Consider the following 14958-nt stretch of genomic DNA (forward strand, 5'->3'; position numbering starts at 1 on the left):
GCTGCGGCCTGAGCATCCCGGTGGGACCTTCCTCCCCCGCCAGGCAGGGCGCTCCACCCAGACGGCCTTGTCTTCTGCCCCCTACCAAGCGGCAAACTGCTTGAGCGCTGGGAAGTTTCTGCCTCAGTTTCCCCATCTGTCCCCGCATGCACATCCGTCCCTACAGGACCCACGTGGAGACAGTGAAAGAAGGAGTCTCGCTGGGGAATCTCATTGACCCAATGGCTGGGCACCGTCCTCACAGGCGTTGTCCCCCTCTCCCAGAATCGGGGTCACAGACACAGCCCCCCCCCCCCTCCGTATCTCTGCTGTGGTGTAACGGGAGGAGCCAACCCTTAATTAAAACCCCAGCTCTGCCTCTTCCCTGCTGTGTGGCCTGGAGAAAGTCACTTCACCTCCCTGGTCCTCAGTTTCCTTACCCATGAAATGGGCTGCTGTAGGGATTAAACGTGAAGGTGGGTATTAACGCCCTCAGCACAGTGCCCGGCATGTAGCCGGTCCTCTGTAACTCACCTCAAGCCCCAACTCCTGCCGGGGTGGGCCTGCAGGGTTGGGGTGGGCCTGCCGGGTTGGGGTGGGCCTGCAGGGTTGGGGTGGGACTGCTGGGTTGGGGTGGGCCTGCAGGGTCGGGGTGGGCCTGCAGGGTTGGGGTGGGACTGCTGGGTTGGGGTGGGCCTGCAGGGTTGGGGTGGGCCTGCAGGGTTGGGGTGGGACTGCTGGGTTGGGGTGGGCCTGCGGGGTTGGGGTGGGCCTGCGGGGTTGGGGTGGGACTGCTGGGTTGGGGTGGGCCTGCGGGGTTGGGGTGGGCCTGCGGGGTTGGGGTGGGACTGCTGGGTTGGGGTGGGCCTGCGGGGTTGGGGTGGGACTGCTGGGTTGGGGTGGGACTGCTGGGTTGGGGTGGGCCTGCGGGGTTGGGGTGGGCCTGCAGGGTTGGGGTGGGACTGCTGGGTTGGGGTGGGCCTGCAGGGTTGGGGTGGGACTGCTGGGTTGGGGTGGGCCTGCAGGGTTGGGGTGGGACTGCTGGGTTGGGGTGGGACTGCTGGGTTGGGGTGGGCCTGCAGGGTTGGGGTGGGACTGCTGGGTTGGGGTGGGCCTGCAGGGTTGGGGTGGGACTGCTGGGTTGGGGTGGGCCTGCGGGGTTGGGGTGGGACTGCTGGGTTGGGGTGGGCCTGCGGGGTTGGGGTGGGACTGCTGGGTTGGGGTGGGCCTGCGGGGTTGGGGTGGGACTGCTGGGTTGGGGTGGGCCTGCGGGGTTGGGGTGGGACTGCGGGGTTGGGGTGGGACTGCAGGGTTGGGGTGGGACTGCTGGGTTGGGGTGGGCCTGCAGGGTTGGGGTTTGGGGAGGTTCCTCAGGAATCTGCTGGTTCCCGAGCTTTGTGAGCTGCACCCGTTGCGGTCGGTCCTGCCTGGTGTCCCCCGGACAGAGGCGGGGGCACCCTGCGGTCAGCTCTGCGTCTCCCCTGAGAGGTCACCTGGTCCCTCCGCTGCTTGTTACTTGAGGGACTTGGGAACCTCAGCTCCGTCCTGTTGCTGGGCCTGGCGGGCTGCTGAGGAACGTCCCTCCCCATAGCAGCGCCCACAGGCCCAGGCGGCTCCCCGCCATCTGCACTGCTAGCGTGTGCCCGCCCCTTCATGGCCCTGGGCTCACTTTGCCACCATCACAGCCCAGGGAGGGGGATAACCCCCTTCCCCCGTTTAGAGGCACAGAGGGGGACACAGTGCCCTGGGAGACGGGCTCACATAGGACATGGCAGAGGGAGTCCTCTCTCCTCCCCAGGCAGAGGAGGGGCCGAGCCAAGAAGGGAGCAAAGTGCCCCCCCCCCCCAGGTCCCTGAGTGACGCCGGTGGGGGCAGGGCCCTCTGGTCTTCGCATGGCTCCCTGCCGGGCCCACAGGACAGCAGCCGCGGGCCGGACGCCTGCACTGGGTCCTGCCTTGCTGAGTTGACTCCTCATTCAAGTCCAAGATGCACCCCCTTTTGACTGTGTGACCGCATTGGTGTCCCGGGGCCACCGTCACACATTGCCACAAACTGGGTGACCGAAAACAACAGGTTTCTTCTCGGGATTCTGGGGCCAGAGGTCCAAAACCCAGGAGGGCGGGTCCTCCCTGCCCCGTCAGCTCCGGGGGATCCGTGACTGGCGGCCGCAGCATCCATTTGAGGGGCGGGGGGCGGGGGGAGCCTCCAGCTCCGAGAAGGTCGTGTTCTGAGATGAGGGTGGAGGGAGCACCCCAGACCCCAACACTGGTCCCCCACACCTGCGTTTGGGGCAGAGGGTGCTAACCATTGTGATACCCTGCTCCTTGCCAGGCCTGGATTCGCCCCAGTGCTAAGGTTTGGAGAGCCCAGCACCTGCCCCACCGAGATGTTAGAGTGGAGGCGCCGAGCAAGACAGGAGCAGGGGATAGTGTGGGCCACGGGGTGTGGGTGACACTTGTCACTCTCCCCACAGACCCGCCTCCAAGACCTGGGGTCTGAACCCAGGTGTGACTTGAAGCCACTGCCCAAGGACATGTGTGGGATCGTGTCCCACTGGGGCTGGCGACGTGGGTTTTGGCAGTGAGGGCCCGGAGGCTGGAGCTGCCCCCCTGGTCTGCACCCCCCTGGTCCTGGAGGGGCCCTGGCCCAACCCCCACAGTGCTCCCACCCCGATCTCAGCAATGCTGAGCAGCCACAACATCCAGACTCGGGTGGGAGGAGCTCCTTGCACCCCCAAAATAACTCCAGGTGGGACGCAGGACCCCCATCTTGCAGCTGAGGCTCAGGGAGCCCCGGGACGCCTGCGCTTCTGCCCCCAGGGGGGTCTCCGGGCGGCCAGGGGAGGTGGTTGGAAGCCTCCAGGTGAGCAGTCGGTTGAGTGGGGGGTGGAGGCCTGGAGATGCCTGTCCACCCCACCTCCTCGCTCTGGGCCAGGCCCTAGGTCCCGAGCCCCCTGCCCCTCCAAGGTGGCCCGCATGGGGTCAGCAGAGTGGTGACCCCAGAGATTCCCCGGAACCTGGTAACACGTTATATTGCGAGGCAGAGGGGACTTTTCAGGTGTGATTCAGTTAAGGCGCTTCGGGCAGGGAGGTTATCCAGGTGGGCCCAGTGTCATCGTGAAGGCCTCTGAGACCCGGGGTCCGAGAGCAGCCGTGAGGATGTGAGCAGGAGGCTGTAGATCAGTGGTTCTCAACCTGTGGGTCGCGACCCATTTGGGGTCGAACGACCCTTTCACGGGTCGCCTAAGACCATCCTGCATATCAGATATTTACATTATGATTCATAACAGTAGCAACATTACAGTTATGAATGTAACTGTAGCAACGAAAATAATTTTATGGTTGGGTCACAACATGAAGAACTGTATTTAAAGGGCCAGAAGGTTGAGAACCACTGCATGGAGGGAGGATGGAAGGAGAGGCTGTGGATGGAGGGAGGATGGAAGGGGAGGCTGTGGATGGCGGGAGGAGGTGAGCGGGAGGCTGCGGATGGCGGGAGGAGGTGAGCAGGAGGCTGATGGAGGAGTGTGGCCTGAGGACTTGAGGCGCCTCTCCAGCTGGGAAAGGTCGAAACCGAAGACCCTGGTGGAGACTTCCCTGCCTTCCGTCTGCAGGGAAACAACTCCGCCTTGTCCTCTGCCACCACAGGCCGGACAGCCACACACTGGGCCCCCCTCCCCGCCCCGTGCCTGGGCCTCCCCCTCCCCCATCTGTGGCATCAGAACCTGGCTGCAGGGCTCACAGCCCAGTAGATGGGGAGGTGCGGCCCAGGCAGCTGGGAGGAATGGGCTCGCACCTCCCCTCTGACCCTGCCGGGACGGGGCAGAGCCCAGGTGGGACTGGGTTCGGACCGGGTCAGGTGCCTCTGGAGAAGAGCTCCAAGCCTTTGCCTGCGTGGGGCACGCCCCTCCTCCCCCTCAGCCAGGAGCCCTGGGGGCAGGGTTAAGCCAGGGGGACTGAAACCAGGGTATGAGTGACACCTGTGTGCTGAGGAGCAGGTCAGCCTGCCCACAGGTCATTCACACCCCCCTTCCCAGGTGGTCAGATGGAGGCAGGATGGGGGGCAGGATTGGGTTCCGACACCTGCCTCCCTGAGCCTTTCACCTGGGTGTGGAGAGGGGGCAGCCCCCCACTTCACTCCTCAGGGCTGGGTGTGACCCCCTGGGGTACCGATGAGGACACTGGGCTCCAGTCACCCTTGGATGGAGAGGTGGGGAGGCCCTCTGGGGCAGCAGAGTGAGGACACCGGCAGGGCTCCCCCCACCCCCACCCCCAACGCATCCTCAGAGGCCTTGTAGGCGGGTCCAGAGCAGGGGAGGGGCCCATGGACGGACAGGGGTCCCGGATGTACGTTGCCCTGACCCACAAGAGGCCATGCTTTGGGTGGCCCCCACCCGCTCACTCTCTGCCGGGCAGGTGGGCAACACAGAGAGGCGATGCCCAGCTGGGTCCCAGCCGCTCGCAGTCCCACGCTCGCCTCAACCCAGGCCAGGGTGCCGCCGGTGCCCCCAGAGCCCCGCCACTAGCACCTCCTCCCCCAGCCCTGGGCAGGCCTGTCCCAGCAGCCCTGTGCCCTGTGCCCATCCAGTGCCCGGGAAGAGGCTGGGAACGGGCCCTGTCTCGTGTCCTACGTGGGGAGGGCCAGGCCCTCTGAGGGATGGCCCAGTGAGGGCAGCCGCTGGTGGGGCCCCTGCCCTGCTGGGCCTGCCCTCCTCTGGTCAAGGCCGCCACAGCTGGGGCCTCTGGGGTTTCACTTCTGTTTTGGGGGCAGGACAAGTCACATGGGCCCTCTCGCCCTCTCCACCCTTCCTCTCCGGGGGCTCAGCAGGGTTTGTTTACCCAACTTGGACTTGGGAGAAGCTGGAACCTCAGCAGGAGAGAAAGGGAAGGAGCGGGTCCTGCCTGTCCCCCCACCCTGACCCCCACCTCCACGTGTGGGCGGGGCAGGAGGTGGAGGGCTGTGGGCCGGGCTCCAGGCTGGGTGTGACGCTGGGTGGGGCCGCCTGCACTGTGTTTCCCCCGGGTGTGACAGTCCTCACCTCACGTGCTGGTCAGAGGGAGAGACTGAGAAACCACAGAGCAGATGGCCCCAGAGCCTCTGTGGCCCTCACCTCACCTGTCACAGCTGCAGGGCGCCGGCCCCCCATCGCCTCCCTCAGGGGCTGTGCTGAGTCCCATTGTATGGATGGGGACACTGAGGCACGGTGGGCGGACATGTGGGCGGACATGTGGCCCAGGCGTGCAGCCAGGAAGCCCAGAGCTGGGATTTAAACCACACCCGCTCTGAGCCAGCCTGGGTGGGGGCTGGAGGTGGGCGGTGGGGTGAGAGCTCAGGTGACCCGGTGGGCGGGGCTGCTCAGACTGGAGGTGACTGTGCAAGGCCAGGGCAAGTTCCTCGGGTGGCGACAGGGCTGGGTGGGGCCGCCTGCACCATGCCCCCCCCCCCAAGCTCCCCAGCAGCCCCCAGCAGGCTGAGAATGAGGTCCCAGCTGTCGGATTTCGGGGCGGCTGCGCTAGGACAGCTGGCTTCCTTGTGGCCATTAGACTCCCCCCGGGCTTTCCCTTTTTTTTAGTCTGTGGATGGGGAGCTGGGTGCGTAGATCCTGGCCGCGGCCGAACCTGAGGCGGACTCCTGGCCAGGCCGGCGTTTCATCCTCGCAGCAGCGGGGCGGGCACACGCGAGACCCGCATCTCACAGACAGGACACAGGGCAGAGGTCGCACGTCCCTGGACATGGGAATAGCAGCCTTCCCGCGCCAGACCCCGGAGGATCGCGTGACGAGCATCCGGGCGCCGGGCTCAGCTGTAGAACCGGGCACATCCCCACACCGTGCGCACAGCGCTCAGACCCTCCACCCACCAGGATGCGGGCCCTGTCCTGCCCGCCCTGCAGGGCCTCAGGGAACCCGCCCGGACCTGCTGCCTGCGGCGGCTGCAAGGGGAGAGCGGCAGCTGGTGGGCGAGCTCTGTGGCTGCCCACAGGGGCCTTGGCCTCTGAGCCTCAGTCTCCTCATCTGAAAAGTGGGCAGCCAGTCTGTGTTGCTGGGCAGGGTGGGGCTGGCGAAGGCAGTCGAGGGCAGCAGGAGCTTGGCGGGCCCTGCCCGCCCTATGCCGTGACCAGCAGCGTGTCCCGCCGACCCCTGCTCACCAAGTCACGCAGCCAGTAGGGTGGTGAAGCTCAGCGGGTGGCCAGTGGGAGGGACTAACAGGAAGGGAATCGGACGGGAGTCTGCACAGAGCGGGGAGGGAGCCGGGCGGGCTTCATGGAGGCCGTGGCCCTGAGCCGAGGCTCCAATCTGAATAGCTGCTTGCCTAGTGGATGGGAGGAGAAGGCTGCCTGCGGGCAGGAGAGGCAGTGGATGCAAAGACCCCGAGGGTGGCACCCCCACAGGCCCCGCACTCGGGATTAGCGTGTAGGGTGCCCGGGAGTTCGGGAGCGGTCACTCCCGAGGAGCCTCGAATGCCGCCTCCAGGCCTGTGTCTGCTGCGCGTGGGTGCCTGGCAGGGAAATGACTGGCGCAGCGGAGGAAGGGGGAGGCCGGGGGTGCAGGTCCAGGCGAGCGAGGAGGGCCCCGGGGCGGAAGTGGGGGGGCAGCAGAGACCTAGGGGGGCAGCAGAGACCTAGCGGGAGGATCGGTTGGATTCGGAGGGTGAGGGAGTCGGGGTGAATTTCACCAGATACTTACTAGGCTGCCTCTCTGAGCCAGGCACTGGGCACAGACGTGAGCAACACTTTGTAACGCTGGGGGAAACGAGTTACCCTAACAAATCACACATTCCACACAGAAAGTGCACAGAAGCCGACGGCCACCTGTGATCTGAGGGCAGGAACCAGGGGGATGGAACGGGCGGCCCAGGCAGCAGACAGGCCCTGTGGGCAGCGCCCGGCAGGGCTGGTGCAGATCCCGGGCCTGCCGCTCAGGGCGGGGGCAGTAGCTTGGGCTCAGGCACCTTGATGCCCAGGGTGAGAAGCAGGGGGCAGGGGGGGCGGGTTGCAGCTTGAATACGTTGGGGAGTGCGACCCGGGCTTGGAGGGCTCAGGAGCAGGGGCAGGGAAGGGGAGTGTGGGGGTACACAGGAGTCCTGGAGGGGTGATGGGCGGGGCCTAGCGCACAGGGGAGGCTGAAACACAGGATCTTGGGATTGAGGTTGGGGTGTGGACGGGGTCCCACCGGGACAGTCCATCACTGCTTCTGGCCGGCCCGTCTGTCCCCCGAGCCAGCAGGAAGGCTGCCATGGAGACGGGTGGAAGGAGGTGGGGGGGGGGGCTGGGAGGGCCTGGGGGGGCGGGGCTGGGAGGGTCCCAGGGGGCTGGGAGGGGCCGGGGGCTGGGCACAGCGTTCCTCTCTCCCACCGCAGCATCCACAACGGGGTGATCGCCGTCTTCCAGCGCAAGGGGTTGCCCGACCAGGAGCTGTTTACCCTCAACGAAGGCGTCAGGTGAGTGGCTGGCCCAGCAGGCCCAGGCCCTGGTCTGTGAGGGGCAGGGAGGGCTGTGCCAGGGTGGGAGGCCCCAGCCCGGTCCACCAGCCTCACCCCAGATTCCACCCTGAGGGCCCCTGGCGCCGCCCCTCCCGAGGACATCTGCTCGGGCTCAAGATAACGCCCACATTCCCTCCGCTGCTGAGCGTCAGGAACGGCATTGGTTCTGTGACCCAGGAAGGACCCACCTGCCCAGTGAGGGCGTGGCATTCCTAGTCGCCCTCATTTCCTGTGAGCGCCAAGGAAGGGGCCCCAGGGGCCGCTTCCCGGAATCTCCAGGCGGTTGCCATAGTGCTGGGTTGTAGTGGAGGCAGCCAAGGCTCAGAGAGGTCAAGAGACTTGCCCGGGGTCACACAGCTGCTACCAGGAGGCATGTGCCGCCTCTGTGCTGTCCCCTTCCGCCCCGTTGAGCTCCAGGCGGGAATAGAGGGGTAATTGGGACAGGGGTCCCCCCTCCCCCCCAAGCAGGACAGAGCTCAGAGGGCCCTATAGACAGACAGGCCCAGGGAGGGAGGGAGGGAGGGAGGGCCGGGGAAGCGTGAGAGCAGGCGCTTGTGGCCTCCCAGGCCCACGTGTGGCCACCCAGGCGGGAGGGCGGGGGGAGGGGGGGGCAGAAGCCACCAGGGGTGTCGGTGGGGCCCACGCAGCCCTGTGTTCCTAAGGCCTCTGCTTAGGGAGAGGATTTGTCGCCAGCCTGACGAACCTGCTGTGTTTAGGCAACAGAACAGAGGAAATATTTCCAAATTCCTGAGCAGAGCACCGGCCTCCAGCAGCATCTACCCCTTCCCCTCGGAGGCATAAACAGCACAGGGAGGGGGGAGGGGGGGAGGGGGGAGGCGGGAGGGGGTGGGGGCAACTGTAACACCAGCCCTCCGGGACTGAGGAGAACAGGGGCTCCCTCCGGAGTGTGTGTCTGGGGTGGGGGAGGCAGAGATGGACCCTGGGCCCCAGGACCCCCTGGACAGCCCCGAGATCCTTACCCAAGAAGCAGGTAGAGGTCAGGTGAGTGGGCCAGTTAGGCTGTTTGGGGCAACTCCTTCTCTTTTTCAGACAATCTTTTTATTTACCACAGTACCGCCAGACTTAGTATAGTACGTCTTTTAAAAAATATATATTTTTATTGATTCAAGAGAAGAAGGGAGATGGGGAGAGAGAGAGAGAAACATCAATGATGAGAGAGAATCATCGATCGGCTGCCTCCTGCATGCCCCACACTGGGTATTGAGCCCACAACCTGGGCATGTGCCCTTGACTGTCATGGAACCGTGACCTCCTGGCTCACAGGTCGAGGCTCAACCTCTGAGCCACGCCCGCTGGGCTGGGCAGCTTCTGTTTAGCCCAGGGGTGGGCAAACTTTTTGACTCGAGGGCCACAATGGGTTCTTAAACTGGACCAGAGGCCGGAACAAAAGCATGGATGGAGTGTTTGTGTGAACTAATATAAATTCAAAGTAAACATCATTACATACAAGGGTACGGTCTTTTTTTTTTTTTTTTTTTTTTTTTTTTTAGTTTTATTCATTTCAAACGGGCTGGATGCCCGCGGGCCGTAGTTTGCCCACGGCTGGTGTAGCCGATTCAAAACGAAGTGCCGGGAACTGTCAGGTGATAGCAGGGCTTTTCTTTTGAGAGTTTGCTCTGTGCCAGCCGCCTGCCCTTCGCTTTCCATGCCTCACACTCCACAGCGCCTGAGGAATGGCCACCTTATCATCCCATTTTACAGATGGGGAAACTGAGGCACAGAGAGGTCGTAGGTTGCTCGAGGTCAGAGGACTGATCACTGGAGCTGGGACTTAGGCCCCTGACTCCAGCGCCTGTGGGTCCTTCAGGGCTGTCCCCACCCCAGCTCTTTCCCATCGTGTGGCCACATTAAATTAAGTGAGTTGAATTGTGTGTTAAATCCATGACTGGCCATTCGCGTTGATCCCATGAGAGCCTGTGACAGGCCATCCATGACCCCATTACCCGAGGTTTCCCCGAGGTTCTCGAAGCTCGTTTGTGCGGTGAGGCTGTGCCCTGCCTGGAACATTCCTGCTCCTGGGCCAGGAAGGAGGGGTCCCAGGGCGCCCTCTGACCCCCACTCTTCTCACTCTCCTCTCCCCTCTTGCCCACAGGCAGCTGCTGAAGACAGAGCTGGGGTCCTTCTTCACAGAGTACCTGCAGGTGGGTGGCCTCGCTCCCTGGTGGGTGGTCCTGCTCTCCGCCCGGATGGAATTGCTTCCTGAGCTGGCCAGAGAGGGCTCACACACCCTCAGTGGGCACATGAAGCATTAGGTTCCAGGGCCTCTGCCTCATCATGACTCAGTTTCCCCATGTAGCCACCGCTGACGGGTGTGAAGGTTAAATAATAAATTCGGGTCAGGTCTTAGCATGGTGCCTGGCACGTGGCAGGACTCGGGGGCTTTGTTATTACTGGCCCACCTCCTCCTGGGCCGTCACTGCGGGCCCCTGACGTCCGTGTCTGCGTCATCTCACAGCCCCAGTGCCCTGAGCCACGGAATGTCAGTGTTGCCAAGGCCCCTCTGGCCCAGGCGCTGCCGGACTGGGCACTCCTGGCCCCCGATCCGGGCAGTGGGCCTGCAGAGCCGCTGACACACGGGACCTGCCGGGTTGCACGGCTGTCAAGGCGTGATTCACACGCCAGGCGTGCACGCATTCAGCTGCCCAGCTCCGGGGTTTTAGTGCAGTCACAGCCCTGTGACCTTCAGCACTGTCTAGTTCCAGGTCATTCCCTCACCCCTCCCCCTAAAGAAACCTCGAATTTATCATCAGCCCCAGGCCCCGCCCCCCGTAGCCCCATGTCACGGGGATGGAATCTCACACGTGCCTCTGTGTCCGCTTCCTTCGCTGAGCACAGCGTGTCCTGTGGCAGGTGTGGGCACCTCGTTCCCTTTTACAGCCGAATAACATCCCATTGTGTGCCCCCGTTTGTCCACTTGCCCTGGGGGACACGGAGGCATGTGCATCTCTTGGCTGTCGTGAATGGGGCTGAGACCCCTCAGCCAGTGCCCAGGGCGCGGCCAGGACCCCTGTGGGTGAGCCTCCCATGACCCTCGTGGCCGCCCTGCGTGCTCCAGCGCCCTCCCTGGCCGTGGGGGTGAAGGCAGCCTGCCTGCCCGCTCAGCGGAGGCTCCAGGCGCCACCTGTCTTTGGGGTTGTCCCTGCGGCCACCTCCTGTCTCGTGACAACCCCTGGTGGGTCCGTTGTCCGTGTCCTCCCAGGCGAGCTGAGGATCAGGCTGTGGCGGTGGGAGGTGGCATGTCGGTGAGCCCCTTCCCGCTGGGCCTCGGCTGCCCCCCAGGAAGCCCCAGGCTCCCTCAGGTGGTGATGGCGTCTCTGTGTCCCTTTCAGAACCAGCTGCTGACGAAGGGCATGGTGATCCTGCGGGACAAGATCCGCTTCTACGAGGGTGAGTGGCAGCCCGGCCGGACCGTGCGCTGGGCCAGGCTGCTGGCTGGGTGGCTGCTGGGCACCATGGCTGCCACCAGGGAGGTGGCACAGCAGGTGGGCCCGTGGGAACCATGGACTGCCAGCCTCGCCTGGGCCTCCAGGGCTCTGGGTGGGCCACGGCGCCCTCCTGGTCGGGAGGGCTCAGAGGGACAGAAATGATGCATCAGGGCTGAGGCCTGACCCCCGGAGGGGACCTCACTGGGGAGAGGCTCTGCCCCCCAACTTGTGGGGGCCAAGGAGGCGTGAGAGGTGTCGGGGAGACGGCCCTGCCTCACCCCCAGCCCACAGCAGCCTGGGAACCACAGGCCTGAGGGGAAGAGGCTGGAGCAGGTCGCTGACGCCTGCGGGGAGCTGGAGGGGGCTCCCTGCCGGGCATGCTGGGAGTGTTCTCTTTAATGCCACACCCTCCCCATGCTGTGTCTGGGTCATTGTTCCCATCACCAGCTGGGGAGCAGTGCACTGATGACGGGTGGCTTGTCCCTGGCCACACAAGAAGGAGGGGAGGCGGGATTCGAACCCCGGCCAGCCTGCTCCAGAGCACACACCTTTGCCCTCTGGAGCCCGTGAGTCCCAGCTGGCCTCTGCCCGGCTCAGGCCTCAGCAAGTAGGGAGGGTCCTGCCCGACCACCCTCCTCCAGGCCCCGAGTCTCAGCGGGCCGTGCCCACTCCACACCCTCGGACTCCCAGTGTCCGCGGAGCCACAGCCGAAGGGTGCGCCCCCTTAGGGAGAGGTCAGGCGATGGGAGAGCCCAGCTCACCCGATGCGCCTTTGCAGGGTAGCGCCTTCTGTGGCCAGGCCGGGGCTGGGTTCAGGTTCCATGCACATTTATTGAGCACCTACTGTGCGCAGGGCACAGAGCACATGCTTGTTCTGTAGACACTTTCCTGACTCTTTCCCCCAGCAACCTGTGCAGGAGGTACCATTGTTGTAGCCCCTGATCATAGGGGGAAACTGAGTCACAGTGGGGTTCAGGAACGCCCAGGCCACGCGGCTGCTACACGGCTCTTGAGCCCACACTCCTCTCTCCGCTGCTCCAGATGCCTCCTCGAGTCCTCGCTCTGACCTGGAGAGAAGGGGTGTTGTTCCATTTTGCAGAGGAGGAGACTGAGGCCTGGCGGGCTGGCAGCTCTGGGTGAACTCCGAGCTGCGTGCCCCGTTCCTTCCACAATCCCCCTCCCCCCTCTCCGGGGCACAGCGGGTGGAAGCTGCTGAGGCAGGAGCCTGAGAGGGGCCACAAGATCCTCAGCTGTGGGGCCGGGAGGTTCCGGGCCAGCTTCCTGGAGGAGGCAGCACGAAGCCTGCAGGCCGGGCAGTGAGGGTTTGGCACCTGGCGGAGACGCCCGCCCACGCCCCTCTCCTGACTCGGCACATTCCGGCACATTCCCGTGGAGTCCGCGCCTCCCACCAGCGCCAGCCCAGGGGAGTGGGGATCCTCGGAGAAGGGGAGCTTTGTGTGGCTGGGTGGAGTCCTGCCCACAGCGGCCGTGTCCACCAGGCCGCCCAGCGAGGAGTGCCAGCCCCGTCCAAACCCCCTGGCCTCAGGGACAGGCCCAGAGCCCGTTCTCATCCAGCCAGAGACGCAGCCTTTCCTTCTGGCTCAGTGTTCCCGTCTGAGACTGAGGGGTTGGCCGGGCTCTATCCACCTGCTCAGCACGTGCCAGCACCCAGGTGGCCCTGGGGACCTGAAACGGAGGAGACCCAGGCCTCACAGCCATGTGGGGACGCCAGATGGTGAAGTCCAGTGTGCTGCGTGTCAGGGTGAAGGGTTGGTTTCATTGGCAATCCGGGAGGGCTGCATGGAGATGGCGGCCCTTGAGGAGCGCCTCGGAATATAATCTGTTCCGGACGACGTCTGGCCCCCTTCAGCCCTGCAGTGGGAACAGCAACTGACCTGTCACCCTGAGAACAGCCTCGAGAGCCTCCTACCCCAGTTTGGGTCCCAGGGCGAGTTCTTCCTGGAGACGGCTGCCTGCGCCCAGCCATGTATGTCCTCGCCTGTGGCTCTGATGGACAGGGTGGTGGCCCCTGGGATGGCCCCGGACCCTCACCACTGCTCCTGTCGCCGCCCCCATGGAGGCCTTGAATGTGGGCTCCCAAGCAGAGTGATCCCTGCAAATGAAAAGCCTGGAGGCCAGCCAGGAGGTGGAGGCTCCTCCCCGGGATACGTCCCAGGCTGTCATTTGGTGGTCTCAGCGCGATGGCTGATAGGAGTGGACTCCAGCCGCAGCCAGGATGACCCCCTCAGCAGCCAGCCCCGTGGTCATCACCGTCCCTGGGGACTCCCCGAGCCGGGCTGAGACCTGAGCCCACATCCAGGCCTGAGGGTCGGCCCTCAGCACGTGGCAAAGGAAGGCTGACCTGCCCCCGGGACAGAACGGCTTGGGCCACTGCCGCTGCCTGGGCCCTGCTGAATGTCAGCAGGGACATGGCCCACCCGGTCATTGTGGCCACAGCCACGCCCCCTGAGCTCCTGTTCGTAGCCCCGTGCAAGTGGGACAGCTCTTGCACCCATTTTACAGAGAGCCACACTGAGGCTCAGGGTGCGGGGCTCCCCTGGGGCCCCACAGCAAAGCTTCAGCTCCGTGCTGCCTGACTGTCACCCCCAGACCTCGGTCCCCAGCAGGGATCCTGGCCAGTGGGCAAGGCCTTGCTGCCCAGCCTCGGCCAGCGTATGGCTCCGGCCGAGCCTGGGCTCCGTGTGTTACGTCTGCTTTCCATGGCCTTTCCGCTCCGGGGCCTGGAGGGTGTCCTGAGCCCGGCAGACGCTGGCCTGGCCCACGCCCCGGGCACCCCACTCCGGCCTAGGGACAGCTGCCTTCTTGCTGGCGATGGCGGGGACCTGAAGGGACCTTTGTGTTCGGGCAGAGCCTCTGGGGCCGCCAGCACCCGCCTGTCCCGCCGCAGACCCAGGTGGGCCCCGGGGAGGACGGGGACTGGCTGCTTGGCAAGGAGCCCCAGTGCCGGCAGACGGCCGAGCACAGAGGCCGGACCCCCGTCACCACCAGGCTGGACTGGGCCTCCCTGGGCGGCCCCAGCCAGGCCCCCTCCCGGAGCCCAGCACCGACACAGACCTGGGGCTTTACAGGCGGAGGGAGTGGGGCCCAGAGCGCAAGGAAGTGAGAAGAAAGACCAAGGCTCTTGTCTGACTCTCGTTCCCATGGAAACCTCCAGCGGTCAGACAGGAGCAGTGCAGTCTGGGAGACCTATCCGCTGGGGGCACTTGCCTCTCCTCACCCAGAGATGCCCACCGCGCCCCTGCTGGTGCCTCGTTGGCTTCCAGACGGGGGTCGGCTCCTCCCACCCCGGAAGCCCCTCATCCGAACTCTGCTCTTCCCAGTGGGAAGGCGAAGGGTCCGCACTTTGCATTTCCTGGGGGTCCCGGGCCAGCCCGGGGGCCCTCAGCTGCCCCATCCCCCGGGGTGGGTCCCCTGAGCATGGCACCGCTCCTCCTCAGGCACAAGTGCCTGCAAAGCTGGTCCAACCGCCTCCTTCCCGCACGTCTCCTTCTGTGGTCACACCCAGGATGTCGGTCAGTGCAGCAAACACCCTGCATCAGCTTGGATCACACCTCCTCTCCTCTCCTGCCTGGGGCGTGTTGCTGTGGTCGGAAATGGTCTCCCTGCTCCCCAGACCGCGCCCCCCTCAGGCAGCCTGGGTGTCAGGGACCCAGGCCCTTGAGAAGGACCTTGAACCCCTTGGAGGCTTTCTCTTCACTTGTCCAGTGAGGCGACCCCGTGCCATCGTCCTCATAACTGCTGTTCAGTGCCCTGCTTCCCTGCATGCAATGGGGCTGGGACTCTGGGTCCCCAGGGGAGGGCCTGGCACCGTGTAGATGTTCTGTAGATGGACAGGCTGGTGGGAGAGTGGAGGGAGGGAAGGAGAGGCGCACGGGTGGGGGGGTTCCTCAACTGCTTGGCGGGTGGTTACCGGAATGAGACAAGGACATGAGCAGAAGCTCCTGTTGGGGGGGGGCACTTGTACAGGTCTGGCCCCTGTGTGGGCCTGGTGTGGGCAGGACCGGGGACCAGCAGCGGGCGCACACCAGCAC

General features: G+C 64.9%; 1 protein-coding gene across 6 annotated transcripts in view; it reads left to right on the forward strand.

Moving 5' to 3' along the window:
• The window catches only part of PRR5 (proline rich 5), a 48356-nt gene that overhangs the window by 24920 nt on the left and 8478 nt on the right, over window positions 1-14958 (forward strand). For all 6 annotated transcript variants that reach the window (XR_011470876.1, XM_070411278.1, XM_070411277.1 and 3 more), the window contains 3 exons: window positions 7338-7418; window positions 9574-9622; window positions 10811-10868. Coding sequence is in view for 5 of the 6 variants with exons in the window: in XM_070411278.1 (XP_070267379.1) it covers window positions 7338-7418; window positions 9574-9622; window positions 10811-10868 (188 nt within the window). In the remaining variant the exon portion in view is untranslated. The remainder of the gene's footprint in view (window positions 1-7337; window positions 7419-9573; window positions 9623-10810; window positions 10869-14958) is intronic.

The sequence above is a fragment of the Myotis yumanensis genome, unplaced genomic scaffold (genome assembly GCF_028538775.1).
Source record: "Myotis yumanensis isolate MYYU_CA2020_CCGP unplaced genomic scaffold, mMyoYum1.0.hap1 SCAF_3, whole genome shotgun sequence".
NCBI lineage: Eukaryota > Metazoa > Chordata > Mammalia > Chiroptera > Vespertilionidae > Myotis > Myotis yumanensis.